This window comes from Rhynchophorus ferrugineus, unplaced genomic scaffold (genome assembly GCF_030347505.1).
Source record: "Rhynchophorus ferrugineus isolate W39M unplaced genomic scaffold, kcgeb_rfMv2 rfM1, whole genome shotgun sequence".
In the NCBI taxonomy this organism is placed as follows: domain Eukaryota; kingdom Metazoa; phylum Arthropoda; class Insecta; order Coleoptera; family Curculionidae; genus Rhynchophorus; species Rhynchophorus ferrugineus.
Window position 1 is genome coordinate 49,531,867 of NW_027472580.1, and position 25,173 is coordinate 49,557,039.

Here is a 25,173-nt window from a genome sequence, read left to right on the forward strand (position 1 = left end):
ATTCAATTGGAGCGAGCGAGATCAAAAAGGTGCTGGGGGTGGAGATGAGCGTATTGTTTTAGCTTTTCGTTTTCTCTGATTTACTTGATTAAAATGTTGGAATTCGTAGCCGCGTCTCTCTTTTTCCGCAGCAGACCGGAATGAAAATGAAAATTAAATAATGGGAAATGTAAAAAATATCCGTTTGAAATTTGATTAAGCCGATTCGGAAGATAAAGCCTTAAATTCAACAATAAAAGTTTGAATATCTGTATTAGCAATTCACACAGGCAACTGTTGTAAAGTTCTAAAGTTGAAATTTTATTTTTTAAAAACCGAACAGGAAATAAAGTTGTCAAATTGTTTTAAGGTACTGAACTACATCATCAATATTGTAAAAATAGTAATATGCAACAAAACTAAATTAATTTTTTCTTAGATGGGGACAATATTTGTTTTCTATATATTGCTCATTTTCCGAATATAGTAGGTACTTGAATTTATTTTGATAAACAATTGTTAAACAACCCAAGCTAACTGTTATATAACTAACTGTTTTATAAAATAAAAGCTCTTTCTTTAGTATTATTTAGTAATCTAGTAAATACATACAGACGACAATTATAGAAATTAAACTAAATAATAATTTAAAACTATATTTTTAACTTTCATTACGACTTTTTAATGAATTTTCAGTTTAGGCTTACATAATTTGTGGATTTTGGTTTGAACAATTTAAAAGTGGTGATATTGATGTCAAATAAATAACTGAAGAACTTAATGAATTAACAGTTTCCATACTTTTACATGTGATAAAAAATAAAAACAAGTGAAACTGTGGGAATTGCATTGCAGCAGCAATTAACCGAAAATCATAATTCATATTATTTTAATATCGCAGTTTCATTACTTGTCAAGCAAAAAAAGAGATTTCAAAACGAAAGCGAAACGATCATGGCCATAACGAACAAATTCAGGGACGTATTGTTGCAAGAAAAAACAACAACAATAGTAACAGAGTTATCTTCGTGCAAGGATACACTGTTGCAGCTCGAATGGGAAGTTCTTCCGTACCCAGCGTACTCACTGGGTATAGCGGCTTTTGATTACTACTTCATATCGATGCAGAATGTTTTGAATGGCACGCTTTTGAAATAAATGATGAATTGTGAAAATGTATAAATATTGTTGTTGTTGCCAGAAAGATGGGGAAAAATTGGAAAATGATGCAAGATATTTTGATCCATATATATTGTCATTGGATCTATACATATATATATATATATATCTTATATATAAAAATGAATCGCAAAATATGTTCCTAAGCGCATAACTCAACAACGCCTGGACCAATTTGGCCAAATCTTTTTTTAAAATGTTCGTTGAAGTTCAGGGATGGTTTTTACGGCGAGAAAAATTAGAATTATTGCTGGAAAAACCCTAAAAATAGCCCTTTTTGTTTGAATTTGTTTCGTGTATCAGTTGACAATTCATCTGTCATCTGTCAAAAGTCATCTGTAACAGACAACTTTTTTTTTTTTAAATTTGATATGACTTGAACTCAAATCCTTTTAATCCGTACGAATTGTTTTATTTATTTAAAATTTTTTATTTGTTTAAAATTTAATTCAAATTTTAAATAAATAAAACAATTCGTACGGCTTAAAAGGATTTGAGTTCAAGTCATATCAAATTTAAAAAAAAAAGTTGTCTGTTACAGATGACTTTTGACAGATGACAGATGAATTGTCAAGTGATACACGAAACAAATTCGTATATCGTGTTTTGTGCAGAGTGTTTAGTTAGTTAGTGTTTGTTTAGTTCGTGATTAGTGAAAAAATAATTTATATTTGATATGCCTCCTATAAGACGAAGCAATTTAGGTAGAAGAACCAGAAATGCTATAAACCAAGCTAATTACCGATCTAATCGTACTGCACAAGAACGTGACGACGGAAATGAACGTGAAAGAATTCGGATATCACAAACGCGTGAAGCGCGAGCGCGACATTCAACTAATAATCGCGCAAGTTTGAATCCAGCTGCTTTCAGTTACGATGTGTCAATTGACTACAGTAACTACCAATGTGTTGTTATTGGTTCTATGAACTTGGTTTGCTCACACTGTAAGGCATTAAAATACAAAAACGAAGCCAATGGATTGTGTTGCGCAAATGGTAAAGTGAAATTGATACAATTGGATCCACCACCAGAACCATTGTACTCATTGGTTTCAGGAATAGGAACAGATTCTATACACTTTTTGACACATATTCAACAATATAACAATTGCTTTCAAATGACTTCATTTGGGGCAACAAATGCAGTTCGGGAAAATTTTATGCCAACTTTCAAGGTATGTATTATAGCAGTTACTCATAATTATTTTAGCGAACAAAATTTTCTGTCACCAAAGTTAAGATGTGTTACTAATCTTCAATTTCTTAATCATTACGAAATATATCACTTAGTCATCATATTATATGGTGATTCAGTTTCAGTGACACTTTTATTATATTTTATATTTGATAGATATTAGTTAAAACTAAATATATACTTTTTAAGATCAAATATTATTTAAGTTTGATCATTGACAATCCATTAATTTATACCACACCATAATATTTTTTTTATTTACAGATACAAGGGCAAATATATCACAGAGCAGGTTCACTGTTACCAGTGTCAGATAGCGACAACAAATTCCTGCAAATTTATTTTATGGGCAATTCACCACAAGAAATTGATCTGCGTTGTGCACATAACAATTTAGTAAAAAGGTCTATTGTAGAACAATTACAAACTTTATTTCATCAACACAATCAATTGATTATATTGTTTAAAACTGCCCTGGATCTGATGCCATCCGATAATCACAAAATTGTAATCAGAGCTGATAAAACACCTGCAGGTCAACATACAAGACGTTTTAATGCACCAACTATTGATGAAGTTGCTATCGTTGTAGTTGGAGAAAACTTGGAATCCCGTGATATTTTTTACATCGTCGGAATTTTCAATTACAACCTATAAAGGAAACACACCGCTCATATGATGCACTGCAATATCCCATTATATTTTGGCAAGGTGAAGATGGTTGCGATTTATCAATAAAAATGATAAATCCCATTACAGGTAACTAAAATATTAGTTTAGCTATGGCGATAATATCTCAGTCACTATATTATGTATTTTAATTTTATATTTGAATGTTATTAAAACAAAATCTGTTTACAGGTTCTGAAACCAACAAAAAAGTCAGTTCAATGAACTATTATTCATACCGCCTAATGATTCGGGAAAATGCAGATAATCACATATTGAAATGTCGGCGATTATATCACAAATATGTTGATGACATGTATGTTAAAATTGAAACGGAGAGATTAACATTCATCAGGTTGAATCAAACCAAACTCCGATCTGAAGAGTATATTCACCTTCGAGATGCGATTAATACTGATGGAAATGCACAGAATGTCGGTCGGATGACTATTCTTCCAGCAACATACATCGGAAGCCCTCGGCATATGCACGAATATGCTCAAGATGCCATGTCGTATGTTCGTCATTATGGTACAGCAGATTTGTTCATCACATTTACATGCAATCCGCAATGGATACAAATTAAGCAGGAGTTATTACCTGGGAAATCATCCATTGATCGTCATGATATTACAGCCAGAGTCTTTAGACAAAAGTTGAAATCTTTAATGAATTTCATCGTAAAACATAATGTGTTTGGTGAGACACGCTGCTGGATGTATTCTGTGGAGTGGCAGAAACGAGGATTGCCACATGCACACATTTTGGTTTGGTTGGTTGAAAAGATAAGGCCAAATGAAGTTGATGCAGTGATATCAGCTGAAATCCCTAATGTACAAGTAGATCCTGGATTGCATGAGGTAGTTATCAAAAACATGATACATGGTCCCTGTGGAACTCTTAATCAAAATTCACCGTGTATGATGGATGGTAAATGTTCAAAACGATATCCACGGACATTAATATCGGAAACAATTACTGGTAATGACGGTTATCCATTGTATCGTCGCAGATCGACAGCAGACAATGGAAAATCAACAATTGTCAAATTAAATTAACAAGATATTGAAATAGATAATCGTTGGATTGTTCCATATTCACCCATTTTATCAAAGACATTCAAAGCACACATCAACGTTGAATCTTGCCATTCAGTGAAATCGATTAAATACATTTGCAAATATGTAACCAAAGGGAGTGATATGGCTGTGATTGGAATTGGTGCAGAGAATTCTAATGATGAAGTTACCCAATACCAAATGGGCCGCTATGTCAGTAGTAATGAAGCAGTTTGGCGAATATTTTCTTTTCCTATTCATGAGAGACACCCTTCTGTTGTTCACTTAGCTGTGCATTTAGAAAATGGACAAAGAGTGTATTTTACAGCACAGAACGCAGTACAAAGAGCTGCTCAGCCACCATCTACTACATTAACCAGTTTTTTTGAGACATGCCAAAACGATGATTTCGCACAAACATTGCTATATTCTGAAATGCCAAAATATTATACCTGGAATCAATCCTCAAGGAGATTTATACGACGGAAACAAGGAAAACCAGTTCCATGATATACAGATGTATATTCCACCGATGCGATTGGCCGGATTTATTCAGTACATCCAAGCAATGATGAATGTTTTTATTTACGACTGCTATTAGTCAATGTACGTGGCCCAACATCATTCCAACAGTTACGAACTGTTGATGGTGAATTGTGTGGATCCTACAGAGAAGCCTGTCAACGTTTGCAATTGCTTGAAAATGACGCTCATTGGGATCAAACTCTCAATGATGCTGTAATATCATCACACACTCATCAAATACGAACATTGTTTTCTATAATCATATCTACATGCTTCCCATCAAACCCAATTGATTTGTGGATGAAGTACAAATATTATATGTGTGATGATATTTTGTATCAAATACGGAATAGAATGGGAAATCCAAATATACAAATCAGTGAAGAAATTTACAATGAAGCATTGATTTCAATTGAGGACATGTGCTTGATAATGTCAAACAAACTATTAATTCAATTAGGCCTGACCGCGCCCAATCGTCCAATGCATGACGCTTTTAACCAAGAGTTGCATCGAGAAAGACTGTATGATCTCAACGCTTTGAAAGAATAAATTCAAACAAATCTTCCACTGTTAAATGAACAACAGAAGTATGTATTTGAAACTCTTATGAAAGTAACAAATGATGAAACTGGAGGGATTTATTTCTTAGATGCACCTGGTGGTACAGGAAAAACTTTTTTTATTTCATTAATATTAGCAACAATTCGCTCACAAAATAAAATTGCACTTGCACTCGCTTCGTCGGGAATCGCAGCAACTTTGCTTGAAGGTGGTCGAACAGCCCATTCAGCACTAAAATTGCCATTAAATATGCAAAGCAATGAAACTCCAACCTGCAACGTTTCGAAGAACTCTGCAATGGCAAAGGTTTTGCAGCAATGTAAATTGATTGTTTGGGATGAATGCACGATGGCACATAAAAAATCTTTGGAGGCTTTAGACAGAACCTTAAAAGATCTACGTAGCAATAATAACCGATTTGGTGGTGCAATGATTTTATTAGCAGGAGATTTTCGTCAAACATTGCCAGTGATTCCACGATCAACGCCAGCTGATGAACTCAATGCATGTCTAAAGTCCTCCAATTTGTGGAAACATGTTAAAGTACTTCATTTAAGCAAGAATATGCGTGTCGAGTTGCAAAATGACCAATCTGGAAACATATTCTCTAAACAACTCATTGACATTGGTAATGGCAAATTTCCTATAGACATGTTGACGGCTTGCTTTTGCTATGACTATAAACAAGTCCCAGGGGCAATCATTAAGTGTTTGTGGTATTAATCTAGAAAACCCATGTTTCTCACATGGTCAATTGTATGTTGCCTGTTCCCGTGTTGGAAAACCATCAGATTTGTTTATCTATGCGCCAGGTAATCAAACAAAAAACATCGTATACCACAAAGCAATATAATGATAATAATAATAATAACTATGATTCACATGATTAACAATAAAGCGATTACTTACTTTTCAATCCTTATATATGTTTTATTTAATTATTTTTTATTCACAACGCCCTATCACCAGGGTGATGGTTCTGTTCAGGAGAATTTTTTAAAATAAGTAGGCACAAAAACTGCCACATTACAAATCTTTTTGACAGGACGAAGTCTGTCGGGTCAGCTAGTATATATATATATATATATATATATATATATATATATACTAGCTGACTATATATATATATATAGACCTATATATAAACCTATATATATATATATATAGGTTTAGGTAGGTATTAAGCTAAATAGTATATATGTAGTAAAATATAAAATACGAAAATGTAATAGATAGGTTAAATAAGTTATTGTTTAGTTGTTATATCGATTATTATCTACATATTTTATTTTAAAATGTTAAAATGAAGGCGGTTCCATTTTTTTGTTAAAAATATTTTAATTTTCACTTTTAAGTGTTAGATATTTGCTCAATAAATTATGCAGTTATTTTAATTAATATTACAAGGGGTAGGCTAAATAAAGGTGCAGCCCTTATGAGGAAAAATAAAAATATAGAATCAGTGATTGAAAATGAGGAGCGCTTCAGGCCCTAGGGCCGCTACCTAGGTGATTTGACAAATGTTCTAATTAAACAACAACAAAAAATTATTGCCCCGGCGAGAATCGAACCCGCAAACTCCGTTTGGTTTGGTATTAACCGCTTTAACCATGACACTTGTCTTATATGCTATAGTTAGTGCTTAAAAAGCAAAGTTAATGGCTTTTGCACTGAACGACTTCCGATTTTCCGTCACATCAGCTCAGTAATAACATTCTACCCAAATATCTGATTAATTTAGATAAAAAATATTTCGATTTCTCCCCTTTTGCCCCAACAGATCCTAATTTGGTTCCAAGCGACTACCTCAGAAGTGGACTCGAATAAAAAAAGAATTTTGAAAATCGGCCCACAATTGACGGAGAAAAAATATACAGGCGAATAGAAAACCTTCTCCTTTTTAGAAGTCGGTTAAAAATTAAAAACAGGAATTGCTTGACAAATTCCGAGGTATTTTGGAGATAACGAAATTAAAGAAAGACAATGCATGTAAATCAATTAAGAAATGATGGTCAATGGAATTGAATACTTGATGTTATCAGCATATAAATTAATAGAGAAAAATGCATAATAAAATCATATATTAGTGCTAAAGTTGATTAAGTGGATATAATATTAGGGCGTTCCATTTTCAGTAAGCATCAATGCATGAAGATGATATACATCAGGATTTTCCTGATTTCAGCTTCATTTCTTACGAGTTTCACGTCAAACCGAGAGAAAAGTCCCATAAAGCAAACACCTAATGTAAAGGGAGCATCGCAGACGTCAGACCCGGACGCGAAGAGAAAAGACGGCCGGTCCAAGCGACCGGAAAATAAGAGAAAGAGACCGCAGCCTGTTTTCCCGGGGCCCGGGGCCGAGACAGAAAAACGCCGCTGTCATTTTCCGGGTGTATCACGTTCGGCGAAGAAAAATTTCGCGTTAGCGACGGAAAATTGCGTCTTCGTAAAAATTCGGAAACGAGTATTAAAGCAGAAGAACGAGCCCATTTTGGCGCGTTTGATTCTTATTTGATGAGTTCGTACGTCATTTGTTTTATTTAAGGTTTGCTAGCCACGTTCGTTCGTCTTTTTTCCCTCCTTTTTTTCCAGTGACCGTCATGATTTCCGTTCGTATTAATATAAGTCGTCTATTATGGTTAATGAATTGTTTGATTGGATTTTTCGGATGTATTTATGATTGAACACCCGCAATTAATATAATTTCACGTGTATCAGTGTTATACAAATATTGAAATATAAAGAGGCCGTATTAACACAAGGTTTCTTCATATATTCCTTAATATTACCATTTATTTTAGTTGGACAAGATGTCAGAAAGAAATGGTTGGGCAATTGTAAATCACTTTTAGTAGTTTATTCTCAGTTTAATTCTTTATTTTTATGGTTTTTGTAACATATTGCAACAAAAATTACATATGTATAATTACATAAATTACAAATTACATATTATATATATATATATATATATATATATATATATATATATATATATATTCAAGTTATAAATGAATGTATATCAAAACATAAATATCAAGCAAAAAGTATGTGAACAGGGCAAGTCAAATAATCAAATAATGTAATAGAAATAGACAAAATAAATATGCCTACGAATAGGGATTTGAAACATAATAATTAATTAATTAAAGTTTCTTAAATTAACTTGATAGATGTTTTAAATTGGCTTAATGTTAAATGATCGCGCACAACATTAAATAATTTCAAATGATTGATAAGTCCTAAGTACGAGTACGTATCTATACGTTCGACTGAATCTATACAAATGAATGAATATAATGAATTCGTTATAATGAATGAATAGATAGAAGATAGATAAAGAGAAGGTAATAGTACTCAAATAATAAATATATAAATATATAAATTAAATATAAATAATAATAATAAAAACACGAATCACAAATGTGTAATATCCATGAATTTTATAAAATTCTAAAAAATATAGAACGAGATGATCTTACAATTGTCCCCATTACCTTATAGCTTTATAAAATTCATAGCCTTGAATTTAAATAGTACTGATATGTTACACTAAAATACTATACTTTGAATGTAGATGGAGATAACATATACAAAAAAGAAGATAAGCGTGTTGAAACAATCTAGAGACAGTTCCTTGGGAGATAATCCATATGATAATATTATATAGTTTACTACTCTATAATTCCATATGTTATATTACTACGGCATTGGACTAAAAAGCATTGTAAAGAATATTAAAGACTTTCGCAATAAGGTATTAAATAAAGTATGCTTAGTAACACGAAAAAACATTTTTCAAGGTTTTAAATTCTATTTATCAACAGTAGCAAACAAATTCCGTGTTATGGTTACCGGTTTTGGTTGTTCTTAATGTAGGTCATCTTCGCAGGATATTATATTACTTTTAAATTGAGCTGTCCGTTTTCTAATGATCGAAATAGAAGAAGCACAGTTTCCGTAAACGTTTGATAAACTCAGATCAATTTGCTTAAGCGTTAAGCTATCCAAAACGCAGAATTTCATTTAACAGCACGTATAATGCCGACTGCAGAAAATCGTGCCAAAAAGAGAACAAACTACTTGAGTTGAGGCTTGTTATATAAATAGGAGAAATATTGATATGTACAGAAGCAACAAACATGGATTTTTGCTGTTTTGAACACCATCTCTGTGACAGACCGAGAACTTTTCATGTTTTCCTCGTATGTGAAATTGATAATTTAGCTCTAGAAGTGAGTTAATGTCTAGAAATTACCCAATAAGCGATGAACGATGATCTTAAAATCTAATGGATTTACGGATTCAAGATTTTGTATTAAAATATGAAATGATGTTGCTAAATCACAGCAACCTGGAAGCGATACAGGTATTGGACAATACGCAGGAACTCAGAAGATTAAAGCGGATTAATCTATCGTAACATAATATCGTATAATCTAATAATATTAATCCCATAGTCGTCTTGCTCGTGTCTTAATGCAAATACATTAGAATAGTAGAAATAAATTTGTAAATTAAGATTGTACTAAGCACATCTATTGTAAGGTGTAATTCATAAAAAATATTATGTACATTTTAGGAGATTTAATAATTAATATATAATAGATTCAATAATTCGTGAAAAAAATATTATTTTCCATGTAGATAATGTACCTGCATATATAGCTCAAAAAACATTCGCCAAAGTCAGCGAAATAAAGCATAAGTTAGCGTCCTTTAACTTTTTACATCTTACAGGCTAGCTAATTTAATGTTAATGTTTAATTAAAAAAAAAATGTTATTAATATTAAATTTCGCTGTCAGCAAGTTTGATGTATCTTATTTCGACCAATTGGTTTGAAGATCTTTGAATATTACATGCCCATTTTCTAATGAGGTATATAATATATAAGAAGCACTGACCTGATTATATTGATAAATACATTGATGATTAGACTGAAACATGTTTAGTCATTGTATTCTATATGATTTTATAATAGCTTAATAACTCTGATAAACTTGTATAAAGACCTTTCCATAACCTGATGTTGTTGTTCTAAATTAAATTCCCTTAGGCTTTTAATAAAACCTTTTGTTAATCTGAACACAACCAAACAGTATATATGATAACGTTATATACAAAAATGTCTATTTGGATAACAACAACATGAGCAGGAACATGTAACTCACATTCCGTATCTTAATTGTCGGCTAATTTTATTAATAACAGTACTAGAACTATATCGAAGGTAATATACTATACCGTTTGAATAATTAAACTTGTACATGGATAAAACAGACTTTGATAAGGATAATTAATATTCTACCAAAGTGAATAATAGCAGTTTCATAGCTTCAGGCGTATTCCTACAATATCCGCCATGATTATTCGCAGTTATCTATTGGGAAACCGTATAATGAATGGTCTCACATAATAATTTTTAGTTCTTTGTAATCACTAGAGTTATTAATAGTATAAATATGTTATTGATTGTATTTATCCTGATGGAATTATAGTGCTTATCTGTAGCAAAAATAATTTAGAAAATTGAAAACTCGGTGAAACAGTTGGCATTAAACTGAAGCCAACCAACAAAAACATTTCTTAATTAACTCCAAAATACTTAGCGGGTTTATGAAAACTTCTTCCTATTTAAAAGTTTTTATTGAGATCGTTTTATTGAAAATACGGAAAACAAGCATTTATTCAAATAGTAAGATTTGTTTTTAATTCTTAAACGAAAAATAATATTTATATAAACCCATAGTTTCTCTAAACTTAAGGATACTAAAATTTACTAAATAATTTCACAGAATTTACATATACAAAAAGAATTACTGTCTACTATTATTAAATTATATTGACAAATATTTTATAATATTATTATTATTTTATTATAATTCGGATCAGGAGATTATTTTATGGTCAACTACGGATTTTTAATATAATAAAAATAAATTATGATAAACCTAACAAAATAATTTAGAAAAATGTAGTTCTATTTTCGCAATTGTCTGAAGGTTTTTGTCATCACAGAAAATCACTATTTAAGTTAGAATATGTATTGTGACCACTTTGGATTGCCATTTACAAGTACAATTAATATTTATATTTTTGTCACACCTTAGTCAAATTGAATCAATTAGTAGTAGCTTATTAATGATTATAATTATTACATTTTTATTAGTAATTATAAAACAATTCTTTTAAATATGTGTTGAATACAATATAGCAGAAATAATATAAATATCTGTTACTTGAAATTGTTTTAACCAAAATACACTGCTTCTGATTTCGTTAAAAATCATTGACAATCCCTTAAAACTTTTATTATTTCACAAGACTCCTTCACCTTAACTTTTCAAAAAAAAAGAAAGTGAAAGAGCCAACTTTAATGATAACGCTGATGGTGCTAGTATCATTTTACTTTTATTTTTATTGTTATTGCTTTTTTCTCCTTGTCGGGCGAAGTGAGAAACCGTAAAAACTTTATTTAAGACCGAGGAGGTCGAGAAGGCAGAAACAATTAGGCTGGATATAAGACAGGAACTATCTGATGACAGTGAACGGAGGGGATTGCTTTAATTCACTTTAGACATCGTTAAAAATAAAGAGAAAGAACAAGAACAATAACCAAGAAAAAAGTTTTATTCTTTTCTAAATAAGACCGTTTTTCGGTTTTATACTCTTCGTTCAATTTATATGTAAAATAGGTATCATTTTAATGAGCGGTCATTATCTACTAAACACCGCTTAATCAGATATATAGGATCTGTTTTAAGTTAACTATTATTTTATATACATTTAGCTTTTTAAACACTCACCTGCTACAGTTAAAGTGGCATTTCTACTTCGAACTTTTCCTAGAGCGTTGCTGGCTTCGCACCAATACACCCCACCGTCAGATTCCTTTCGACTCTGTACCACTTTCAAGAAAAATAGACTGCCAGTTGGTAGAACAACTCGATGAGATCTGGAATCCTGAATGGTAGTTCGTAGGAGAGCGCCATCTTTATACCTAGTACAAATTTAGTTAGAATTAGGTATTAGGTATAGAAAGGTTAGTTTGACAAGTGCTTACCATGTTATTGTAGGCTCTGGTTCACCTTGTGCATGACAGTTCAACGTTGCTGGTTCGTGTCGAGAGACGGTTGTATCTTCTGGATGTTCCGTAATTCGTGGTGGTTGCTGAGTGGTGTGGTGATATGCTGAAATAAAGGTGGTATAGCATATTGATAGATTATAAGATTCTGTAATATATAATCTTGTATAATAAGTTTAAAAATCAAAAATTTTATATTTTTGTGATTTAAGATACTAAATTATACAAAATTTTAAAAAAAACGTGTAAGTACATTATAAAAGTTTGATTAGGTTTAATCTCATTAAGTACCTAAACTTAACCATCTATTATTAGGCTTACTTCTTAAATAGAAGATACCACGACGAATATACTTTTCCAACAGAGCCTGAATTAACGTTTATTAACGATAGTAACGTTTATTGGGGAAAGCTATGCCGTGTTTTTTTTTGTGAAGTAGATATTTTCCACAAATATATATCTATTTGATGTTGTATTTTTAATATATTTGGCAATCTATTGTTTAATTTAAGTCAAGGTTAGGACCAGAGTGCATAATAAAAAACTGAAGGCTGAGCCTAGGAAAATTAAAATGAAAATCAGGAAAATGAAAAACATAATTGATTGTAAGCATGGAAAGAAAATAAGTTACAAAAAAAAAAGTTGTTCAAGGAATGGCTGCGAAGAGGAAAAATGAAGATGAATTGAAGAATGAAATGCAGACCTTCATGCTAGCCAGCCTAGGTGATTAGTAAAAAAGCCAGAAAATTTGAATGGATCTGCTAATTAACATGGAATATACCAAAAGTACGTCAATATACTAAGCACTTTATCAAACTGGTTAAATTGAAATAAATAATATATATTAGGATATTACCAAACCGGTATAGGGAAAAAGAAGAAAGAGAGGCAAAAGGACAACATTGTAAAGATAGGAATCTAAAATCGATAATAGAGATATGTGGACAAGGAACATGGAAATAGATGCAGTGGAAAGAGATAAGAGGAAGATGGGGATGAAGATAAGATAGAAATGAAGATAAGATAGAGATATTAATAAAACAGTTAATAGTGAGAAATGAAGAGTGTAGTGACGAAGACAAAGAAAGGCACGACATAAGACAAAGCCGACAAAGGACGATTAACATGGCGAATGAAAATGGGAAAAACGAAAAAATTAAAATAAATTCAATAAGGTAATCATCGCTGCATAACAAATGAGGTGTAAATAGGGCTATTATTCAAAAATAATGTTAGCAGTAAAAATGAGAAAGAAAAACGAAACAAAATGTAGGATAATGCCTTCTATGAACATCTAGGTATCAGTAAATTAAAGAAAGGATTGTTGCTATATTCATCCTATACAGCACTGTATATGAACTGTTTTTAAATGAACTGATTAATATGTGCTCTAAGAATACATTAATGCTTGCTAAAAAGTGTTTTTTTTTATTATTTTTACTGACTTTTTTCAGCGGATGGTCCCTTCTTTGTTTAACAATTGTATTCCTTTGATTAATAAAATTGATTTAGTATTTATGTGTAACGTATAATCATATATATCTACTAGTATTTATTATATACCATCATATATATCTACTAGTATTTATTATATACCGCATAGTAGCGTTTTATTACATAGTTTTATCATGTACAACTGCTGTACTTGATATGCTGGTCAATATTGTAATTTAGTAACGACCGTTTCAATACTGTCACGCCGTGTGTGGGAGATTGAAAAGGGACGAGAAGTTTAATTTAAAACCCGACTGATTTACGAGGAATTTTTGAGGCCATTAAGAGGAGCACCTCTCCTTCGTCGATAATAGAATCTTTTGTTAGTCGCGATGCTGTTTAAATCTTTTTAAAAGTCCCTTTTAGCGAACGAGTGGAAAGTCATTTTAATTTTCAGGGAATCGTTCGTTACCTTTCGAGTGGCAGCGGCAGAAAAGAAACGAGAATGAGAGGGAGAGAATACGTTTCGTCACCGTTTCTTTGCAGGAAAATATAATCAAGATAAAGTCACGTAAAAGATTATCGAAGAACAATTCATTTTAATGATATGATGGTAAGGACAATGATTGTATATATATATATATATATATATATATATATATATATATATATATATATATATATATATAATGACCTGCAATTTATAGAATGAACAACCGAGTGAATATCAATCCATTAAAATTCAACCAACGGAGTTTTGGAATAAATATTTACACCAAACTATTTTTTGGTTATGATAAGATATTTCTAGTTAGTTGATAGGAAGACTGATATACTGCCAGAAATATCGAGAAGGTTATTAAAGCTGACCTGTAGGCGTAAGATATAGTCGACATTTATAGATTATTTTGCTGCAAATGATTGCTGCGTAAATCAGACTACGCCTACGAATAACTCTCTCGAAGAAGAATATGTTGGTAATGTTATTGGTATTACGCCTGATACAAAAAGTCGTTACTTTTTTTATTATATTAAAAAATTACTGTAATCACAGTAAAAAGTGTAATGGAAGAAAAAGTGTTTATAAAATAAATACATCTCATTTACCTACCGTTAATAAACGTACAAAGACCTCATTTTCTGCACAGTGATATCGTGAGCGTGGAAATATCGAGATATAATATTCCGCGCATTAAATGTTTACCCAATATGGAAATTAATGTTTACCAAATAACAAGCGCTGCGTTCAACATCATTACGCCGTATCATAAAACTCGAGAGACCAACTGTGTCTCTTTGTAAAATCGCCCGCTCTATTTGTTACAAAAAATATATATCGATGATAAACGTAAATATTGAAAGAACTTTCGGCCGGATCGAAAACCGAGAAAACATTTTTGAGTTTGTGCAAAAAATATAATTGGAATATTGGTCATAAAAAATCTTAAAATACATGCCCTCGTTCAAAGCTTTTAACGTGATTACTAGTAGAGGCTTAAAATATTACTAAGGATTCGAAAGGTTTTACTCATATTTGATATAGTTTAGAATGTTTATTTATATTTAAATACAATATAATTAATATGAACCTATGAGTTTAGATTTGAGGTTATGAATAATATAAAAAATACAATGAAACTTTGAATTATAGTTATACTATTTACAGTATGTATGTATGTATATAGATTTTAGTCACGTCAACTTCTTGGATTTTTTAGTGACTGGATCTAGAGTTTAATGTGGGCTCCGAACCACGTTAAGTGACCAAATTTTAAGATTATCCCAGAAGACATCCGGTCTTACCCAGACTGGTTACTGGCGTGACTGGGATAGATACTTCTTATCGGATATTCCACCGTTGTCTATAAGACGTTTACAATTATAATCAAAAACATAAATTACATCCATACCCTAGGAGGATTCGAACCCGCGAATAATGCAACAGACAGGAGGACCATCCTGTAGCCTTTACCACTGCACCACCAAGTATTTGCTTTGCTAGAACATCCTCTATAAACTAAATATATTAGTTTGTCGTAATGGCAATATTAATATAATATGTTGAGTAAATGTACTATCGGTTTCTAAGGTGTTCAGAGGGAAATTATTTATCTCAATTTCTCAAACACTAAACGATGATATATGTTTCGTTTTGATCGATAATCCTTTGCCCTTTACTGGTAAAATAATAGTTCACAGTTCACTGTAGGACTTATAAGACATTTGGACAAGGAGCTACATCAAGTGAATTTCGTAAACCTTTTTTACTTAGTGGTAAGACCACTTTTACGTTATTAAGGGAGTTTTGCAGTCAATGTGGGTTTCTCAACTGTCCGTGAAAATGTTGGATGGATTTCGATCACGTTTAACTGGTTGTTATCAGTACGTTTCAGTAGCGATTCCTTAATTCATGTGGAATCAATAATTCAAATCGAGACTGCTTGCTATCCTGTCTTCTAATCCAGTTCCAGTTCTGTAGCAATATCTGTAGCAAGCGCAATAAATGAGCATTGAATGACATTAGTTTCCTATCTAGAATGTTTTATAGAGTACCACTTTTTAACGCGTTTTGCAATTACTTCATTGAATAAGTATTACATAGATATGCGCCTTTAAAAAAATCTCGTAGGAAAACCAAAATAAATTTTTCCCAAACTATATATTTATAATATATAAGCACTAAATCTTTTCATATAACTATTTTCTATATAACTGTACCTTTTTGTATTGTCCCTCGCTATCTTATTCTTAATTGCGATATTTTATTTGAATACTGAAAGTAACATGCCTTCTAAGGTTTGCATTTTTCTTATGCCATGAGAGCTTTCAACTCTTAAAGCTGCTCTGTAGATATATTGTTAGAGTTGATGAGGAATTAAAAAAGAAACAGCTAAAATATATAATGTGAGATTTAATAGTCAATTTTACTGAGAACTTGTAGTAATTACTACAAGTAATTGAAGAATGGCTTAAAATTATGTTCATAGTCGATCAGATCAGCGTGCTTTGGTGTAAAGGAAACGTCTTAGGTTGGAATCCTGCTAGGGACCTCCATGTTTGAAATATTTTGATTTTGAGCAAGAGTGTGACATCTCATTGATGACCCAATCCCATGGAGGGTCATCAATGAGTAAGAAGCTTGAAAAAATCCGCATTTAGAAGATGTGAAAAAGTTGGCATCTTATATTATATTAAATGGAGATAACAGGGTAACATCAATATGATTAAATTCGAGCTGCATACGACAGTAGTTTTAATTTACATATATATAATTTTAACTAACTTTGTTCATCATAAAACATGATATTGATAAATTAATTGTTTCTTGCTCAAGAATTATTTTATAATTAATGCTTAAATTCAAGAATTATTGTTTGAATATACCAAAATACCAAATATTTTTAAGGTGTATTAGTTTTTTTTTTAAAGAAATGTAAGAGAATAGCTTTAAACCTATTTCTGCGTTGTGTATGTTCTTTTTAAATACTATGTTTTTTAGGCTAGTAGCTATAACATTAATGCTATATGTAATCCTTAAAATACTTGCATACAACGTTTTCATTGAAGAGGGGTTATTATATTTTTATATTAATATAAATAATTATAATATATGCATTAGAATCATTAAAGTCTCATATTTATTAATGTATTATTATATTTTACACATAAAAAATATGCAGACAGGGTACCATTCAATGTGGGTCCTATTTAAATAAAATTTTTATTAATTAGAACAATATACGATGTGTCATGGGAATGGAATAGTTATTTTTATAAATTAACATTTTATAACATAACATTTTTATAAATTTGTCAAATTATTGATGTATAATAATTCGGTTACAAAAACATTCTTTATAAACTAAGAATAAATAGTAATAAGTTGTCGGTAAAACAATAACGCTACCTGCATGATGAAAGCTGAGAATGTAACTCCCCAGAGGTCGTTTGAACAGTTCAGTAGCTCATTCATCTACAAACAATATTCCGGACTAATTTCTAAACAACCGCCTCTATTAGACGGTCACCGAATATGAAATTTCACTTAACTACCGTTTCCCCTGCATCGTTTTGCATGCGGCAAGGCAAATTTCGGGCCAACGAGGTCATCAATGGACCTCGGATACGAGAAGGTCCCGGCGACGTCCCAGTCTGTTGGCCAGAATTGTTGCTAATTTGATTTTAGTTTCAGATAGTCAGGGAATGTCTAACGTGAGTTATTTAAGTTCTGAAACGTGTACGGTTTAAAATAAAAACTTCTAACTTATTTTAAAAATGTATTTTATTGTACGATGTTGGGACGATTGTATAGACAGTAGTGGCGCCCCAATTTTATTATGATGTAAACGAAAAACTTGTAGTAACGTAACATTTTACTCATCTCATATCACAGTTAGACATACAGTTTACAAAATTTTTTAACAACCAGGGTTGTATCAGCCTCGTTATAAACACTTTCCTTCTGAAGAAATGACTAAATTAACTACTAAATACTAAACTATATATATACACTAACTTACTAAATGATTCATTGTACCAACTGGACTGCTTACAGATATAGTACAGTTTTTTGTATCGACTGTATATTCGTCCGCCAGATTGCCTTAACGAATTGCTTGATTTGTAATGTTTTTATCAATATTTCCATGATATAACTTGTAAAGAATGTTTCTGTTGTGAAAAAATTTTGGTATTTCCAAATCCCAATATTCTACTGCCGAGTAACTGAACTATTGCAATGCGCCTTTGGTAGATGCACACCTAGAACTGCAGACTTCTGCCCAATTGGCAGTAGGCTAAATGCTATTCTTATACTAAGAATCTACTGGATTATCTATACTAGGATTATGAGTCTATTACCAGACATGGGGGTTTCCCACTAATGTTAATTGTTAACGACTAGGGCACGTACTCTCCATTTTTGGTTATCTTGGATTCCTTATGATATAGCTGGGGCTTCAACTTTATATAAAGGAATGCTTCGAGTAACTACGGAGCGATTACCAATATAAAGTCAACCGGTCTTATTTTCTTGATGAGTTAGTTGATTCCGACTAATTGAATGAATTTAAAAGAGAACACTTATGACCTCCAGACCTCTAAACCTAACGATTAACACAAAAACTTTTACTTTACTTAAAATTTATTTTATTTATTTTACTTTAATGGAAAGAAGAGGAGACTTGTTAGAATAACTGTAGACAAAACACTACCTTTCCAATAATTCACAGATCTTACCTCATACTCACAGTTCGACAATATCGTATTGTGCCTGCGAATTTTTGAAAATGCCAGAACAGGTAGTTAGACAAAGATAAATCCGGTGATTCATAATTTGCCTTTTCATTAATTGATTACCGTTAATGTTTTTGATCTGAATGAGAGGGTACGTCGTCGAAAACTTTTTTTATTGTAGATCAGAATTATTCTATTAATTTTTATTCCTTGCTGGTATAAGATTTTATAATATATATCTGCTATTATTAAGCTTAATTTGGAGGTAATTTGCGAATATCTTTTATCGATTTAAATCCTATCTTATGTATTATTATTAATCTCCTAGAACGTCAACAATATGCACGTGGGCAATAAGTATTATTTTAAGATTTTTGTTATATAATAAAGCTATCCTGACATGTAGAAGATCACTTCAGTAAGTGACCGGCTGTTTTATATAAATACATATTTATTATTAAATGTATAAATAACTAACTATCTTCTGTTGAACTAAAGAAGACGTCACGAGTTAAGTAATATCTGCTTGAAACGCTATATTATAAGATATGACGCCAATAACAGAACCTACAATAAGTGTAGTAAATAAAGGTATTTTTACATTTCTTTGATACGAATTTTCAACCGCTGTAACGATCAGCCGATATAAATTGGTTATTTTTAGAAGCACATTATTCATAATGCTGATCTATATCGAAATATTAGGATATATTAGGAAATAATTTGTCGAAAGTAGCATCAATAGATTAGGGATTCTACATTTGTCCCTTTTCTAAAGCAATTTCTACATGTTTCTTTCGGATAAAATATTAGAAAGTGATTCAATTAAGAAGCGGCAATTAGGGTCTGTTAAGCAACAAATTCAGAGACGCAGACAACAATGGTTTGGACGTATCTATCGAATGAAATTTCACAAAATTCTGTGGTGAAATCGACATCTTGACTGGAATACGCAGAGAACAACACCGAAAATGGCTATGGACTGATGGTGATGATTTAAAGATAGATAGTGTATAAAGACGTGGAATTGAAAGTTAAAACCGAACCCACCGGCCATTACTTGTAATTAAAAAAACGTAGTGTAGTTTACCGAAATTGAAAAGCCCAAGATAATTATTTAGTAATACATTTAGTCAAGCATATTTTAAATTTTTTATTCATTTCAAATAATATGTTTTCCAAGGCCGTCAAAATAGACTTTTGATTCAGTGATGATCTTTTGACTCAACACAAATCTCTTGCTATGCAGCTATTTTCACAAATTTGAAAAGGGTAATAGCCGCCGATGGCTAGATCTCTAGACTATGCTGAATAGGTTAGCAGTTCATTGTAATGAATGGATTTTTGGCATGTTGAGTGCATACGTGTGCAACCTTGTATTGTGTTGATGGAACATCTCTTTTCTCTGCTAAATATGGTCGTTTTTGCTTAAAATGAATATCCAATCTGTCCAAAGGCTCTGAGTAATATTCGTCCGAGTGGTGTTAGTGTTTTTTCCATTTTTGATAAAATTCAATAGATTGTTTGCGGTCAATGGGAATCAAAACCAAACTAATTGACTCAGTTTGCTCAAAGTCTTACAGTAGTCCATTAATAGATGCCAGTTCAGAGCAGCAGTTATGCATTTAAATCAATTGCGCGGGAAATTTAAAAAATCACTGATGAATCAAACTGCCTTCGTATAATTATTTTTATTGTTACTCTCGGACTTCCCTTCCTCTCATTTTACATCATAGGTAACTTAATAGTACGACACTGACTGAATTATCTCTAAAAAAGCTTAATAAAAGTGTTACTGAAAGTTTTGAAATTATGAAACTTACGATGAAAATACTTTATTAAAATGACAGATGAGTAATGGCATTAACGATTTAGAAATGACGAAAAAAATGTTTAGATAATAAGAAAGTTTAAGCTCCCTTACCCACATGCCTCACTTCCTTTTACTGTACATAATATAATAGATAAACCTGTCGATCTTGTATCTGTATTATATCATTTGGCGACAATTTGTAATATATTTTTGTATTACGTTACAGAAATATTATGGATAAATTAGAGAATATAAAAAAATTTAATTGTTATCCTCAGTATCATTATTTAAAATTATAGTATAAAAAAGGAAAATAAATGAAATAATGAGATCAATATAGAAAACGCAGCCGAGAACTGATAAAACGTTATCAAACATTCAACAGACGTTTCAAGTGTCGAAATCCCTCGGAGGATCGAAACAAGCGACGACGCCTTTAACAGACGCATTTCGGGTATCGCGTCCAACGTCGATCCCCCCGACCCCATCGTACGACTCCCGCCCTGCCATTGCCAGGATCAAGACACGTCTTTATTAGGACCATCTTCGAGATCTGCTCCGAACCGTTTCCCCCCACTGGGTCCTGATCTGGCCTTTTGCATTCATACCGAGTGGCCGTGGTGGTGGGAGAGGATGTCTCCGACCCCTTCTCGACCATTATCTATGGATTTGCGATAGAAGCGCCATAAGGCTTGCCGTGTAATACCACGCCGATCCAGATTAAGTGTCCTGGATTATTGTCATAAAGGTGGCGGGATCTCTTTCGGTAAAATATGGCCGATGTTGGGCACAAAGTCAATAAGGGTCCACCCCAAGGTAGATTAAATCTAATCGTGTATAGGTTGCTAAAATGTATGATATATGCGAGTGGTGTAAGCATGATTTCTTTATTTTTGAAATTATATATTTTACACACTAAATCATTGCTATTTTTAAAGGTAAATGTAGTACAGCTAAATTATTTCGCAACTACTCTTAATGCATATTATGTTAGATATTTAATAAGATGATATAATTAAGTTTCATGTAGATATTTCACATATGTTAATACAAAATACCATATATAGTATATAAAGCACCATAGTACCGTTTTCAGGAAATCTAAAAAGGTTTTATTTTTTATGATCTGATATTGGAATTTGAAAATATATATATTTTTAAATTTATGCATTTTATTCAACCATATGTTCTCTTTAGAATTTTTTAAAATTTGTATTTGAGTAAGTACTAGATGTTGGAAGAACATTTATTGAGAATGGTTGTAACAATATCTTCCACAACTCTTGTAACGTGTGGTCGAACATTTTTCGATGCCAGTCATAATATATACCAGAAAACTTTTCTTTTTCGATTGGCCAGCAATGTAGCCGCGAAGTTAAATAGTTGACTCATCAACTGCTAAGCTGTTTGTAAGTTCATTGAGATATTGAGATGGAGCAATTTGCGGTTTTCATCCAATAAGCCTTGCAATTTATTGCTTTAGAGATTTTTGTAGAACTAGGTCGTTTTTTGTCACGGACATATCTCCTGTTCTATATTGTTGAAACCAAAACCGATTATTTCGATATGGAAGATTTGATGGGCTGTGGAAGCAGATTTCTTGAAATCAAACAGCAAACAGGTAGTTTTCCATATTCAAAAATATATATCGCGTATTATAATATGCTATCAACAAATATAAGTCAGTAAAAGACAAGCCTAAGAAGGAAAGCCCGAGGCGTGAGGAGTAGGGCTTTTTAATTTATCTGTGATTATTTGCGATTTTCTATTGTCTGGGCAAGTTTGTAAAATGTAACAGAGAACAACAATCCTGGTCACATTAGCATTCAGTCTGGGTAAGACCAAATGCCTTCCGATATAGTATTTAAATTGGTTTAATAAAGATAGATGTAATGTAATTAAAAAATCTATGCTATTATATGTTAAACCATATCAAGTTATAATATTTACTAAGATCCAGAAGTCAGTTTTGATTTACTCAATTTTAAAAACTTAAGGATTTCATTCATATTTATTTTTAAGTTGGGTATTAGGTCTAAATCTGCCAAGGATCAATTTTCTCTAAAAAGTTTTAAAAAAAGTGCTAGTGATAGTACTTAAGTGATGAAAATACTTAAAAGTGACTGAGTATTGACATTAATATTTTAGAAATACGGACTCCAATACGCTTCATGTCCTAGTGAACTGAAAATATTTCAACATTAAGAAAGTTTACACTGTCTTAATCAATATTAATCACGTATACGTGTATTACACTTAATCATGTATTATAATTGAGATATTGAAAACCTGGTCAAAAATTACGGGTTTTATCATGTCCCATATTGCAAAGTTCATGAAAACCTTAGTGGAATATTTCAAATTATTGAAAAATATTCTTTCTATGTTAAATATATATGTTTAACTAGCCATATTTACCAAACATTGTTGTGTTTTACAAACCCGCCTTATTGTTATTATATCCGATCAATACTATAAGGCCGAAGAGCATTTTCATGTACATAATATTTTAAAATTAATTCACAGTCCAAGATTTCATATTTCAATTAATGTCTATTGACTATATTTATATACCGGCGGTATCTTTCAATTTTAAATATGTTGTTTACTATTCTACTGTTTATTAATGTTACAGGTGCTTTATTGTGTCTCAGTTGCTTAATAATTCCGGGCTTTCTATTCCACCATGTATCATTTATTCATTTTTATTAATTTGTCGACACGCTTAACAGTATTTTAGGGTCATTAAAACAGTTCTAAAAAGCTCTCCCGGTGCGACGTCAACTCGTGAACGTCTTATACCTCGATGAGTTCCCACCGATCAAGACTCCGGCAAAAGAACTTGTTTCACTTTCGGATATTAAAATCGATATTTGAACATTTACGATCGGCTTTACAATCCGAGAAACGGCAGACGATTTTTCAATAGCCAATAAAGATATACAAATAAATTTTATTACAGTCGTCGTCTCAACGGCTCCGTTTGGACGATTCAACGCGTTCCACGGCGGTAAATCACCAAGAGCGTGGTGTTCCTCTTTTAATTCATAGGGGAGTTTAGTGATTAACGGAAATATATATATGGGCTCTGTTAAAGTTTATTGGGTGTATTTTACATTATATTTACTTTATTTGAATAAGGTAAGAAATATTGTAAATTACTATTTTATAAATGGAGGAGAATTAATTAATTTTAAGAGATTCTTTGCAATTTCAGAACATCATTCTGAAACATTTTCTTTTTATTAATCTCTCAGAACATCAACAATCTGCCCGTGGGTAATAAGTATTATTATGTGATTTTCGTTATATAATATAACCATCCTGACATATCTAAATCTTATTCTAGATAGTATCCTAACTTATTTAAAAGTCTATCGTAACTTATCATAATGACTATTCTAACTTTTTTTAGAGATTATTAAATCTCACTCTATGTGTCTATTAATCAGTTCGTATCGTAGTTTGCGTTTGATCCTATATACTATACTGTCCTTGCGCACATTTCACTGTTCGGCGATTGCATTAATATTCACTAATAGTCAGAGTACTTTCAGAGTACTTCGCACTAGCACTTCGAATCAGTTTGTTGGACACGTAATATGGGGCATCGACGATGACTCGCAACACTTTATTCTGGAACCTCTGGAGAAAATCTATGTTAGATTTGCTAGTACAACCCCACAGTTCAATACCATAGATCCAAATGGGCCTAAGTATTGACTTATACAGCGAAACATTGTTATCTAATGGCAATTTAGATTTACGCCCTATCAGCCAATACATTTGGTTTAGTTTAAGCCCAAGCTGTTTTCGTTTTGTCACTGTATGTTTGTCCATGTCAAACGTCGATCAAAATGTATTCCCAGATATTTAACATTGTCTGTTTGCGGAAGTTCATGATTATTTAATTTTACTGAGGGTCATGTTCTTATACAAAAGGTTAATGTCACATGGGTAGATTTTGTCTCATTTGCTTTGATACGCCACGTTTTCAACCACAATTCGATTTTGTTAAGACGAAGTTGGAGGTTTCTTGTGGCTGAAGTTTTTGGTTTCTTGAGGTCGGTAGGTCAGCTGAATACAATAAATATAACAATGGGCCAAGAATACTGCCTTTCGGAACATCCGAATATATCGGGTGTGGGTCAGTGTATTCGTTCACCCTGTTTAACAATAAAATGTCTCTTTGTGAGGTATGATTTCAGCAGTTGAAAGTGTATGTGGGGCAAGAGTTTTTTCAATTTAAAATGCAGTCCAGTGTGCCACACCTTGTCGAAGGCCTGAGAAATATCGAGAAATGTTTTTGTTAATTTGGTTAAATATTCTATGTTTTGTGTTTATTCTGTCTATATTATCTATATTATTCTGTCTATATATAGTCTATATTCTGTGTTTATTACGGAGGCCAAATTGATGGTCTGGAAATAATATT

At 31.8% G+C, this 25,173-nt stretch overlaps 2 protein-coding genes across 3 annotated transcripts in view; one reads left to right on the plus strand and one right to left on the minus strand.

Annotated features, from left to right (window-relative positions):
- The window catches only part of robo3 (roundabout 3), a 440,303-nt gene that overhangs the window by 86,125 nt on the left and 329,005 nt on the right, over positions 1-25,173 (minus strand). Inside the window, exons 2-3 of the mRNA XM_076419735.1 lie at positions 12,236-12,362; positions 11,979-12,172 (exon numbers count right to left, since the gene is read on the minus strand). Coding sequence (XP_076275850.1) covers positions 11,979-12,172; positions 12,236-12,362 — 321 coding nt within the window. The remainder of the gene's footprint in view (positions 1-11,978; positions 12,173-12,235; positions 12,363-25,173) is intronic.
- Positions 1,810-3,070, plus strand: LOC143206896 (uncharacterized). 2 transcript variants are annotated; one of them, XM_076419738.1, is made up of 3 exons: positions 1,810-2,156; positions 2,217-2,335; positions 2,620-3,070. In XM_076419738.1, the coding sequence occupies exons 1-3, from the start codon at positions 1,835-1,837 to the stop codon at positions 3,010-3,012; spliced, it is 834 nt and encodes a 277-aa protein (XP_076275853.1). In that variant the 5' UTR covers positions 1,810-1,834; the 3' UTR covers positions 3,013-3,070. The 2 variants fall into 2 exon arrangements, with proteins under 2 accessions (XP_076275853.1, XP_076275852.1); XM_076419737.1 differs by having other exon boundaries at positions 1,810-2,335.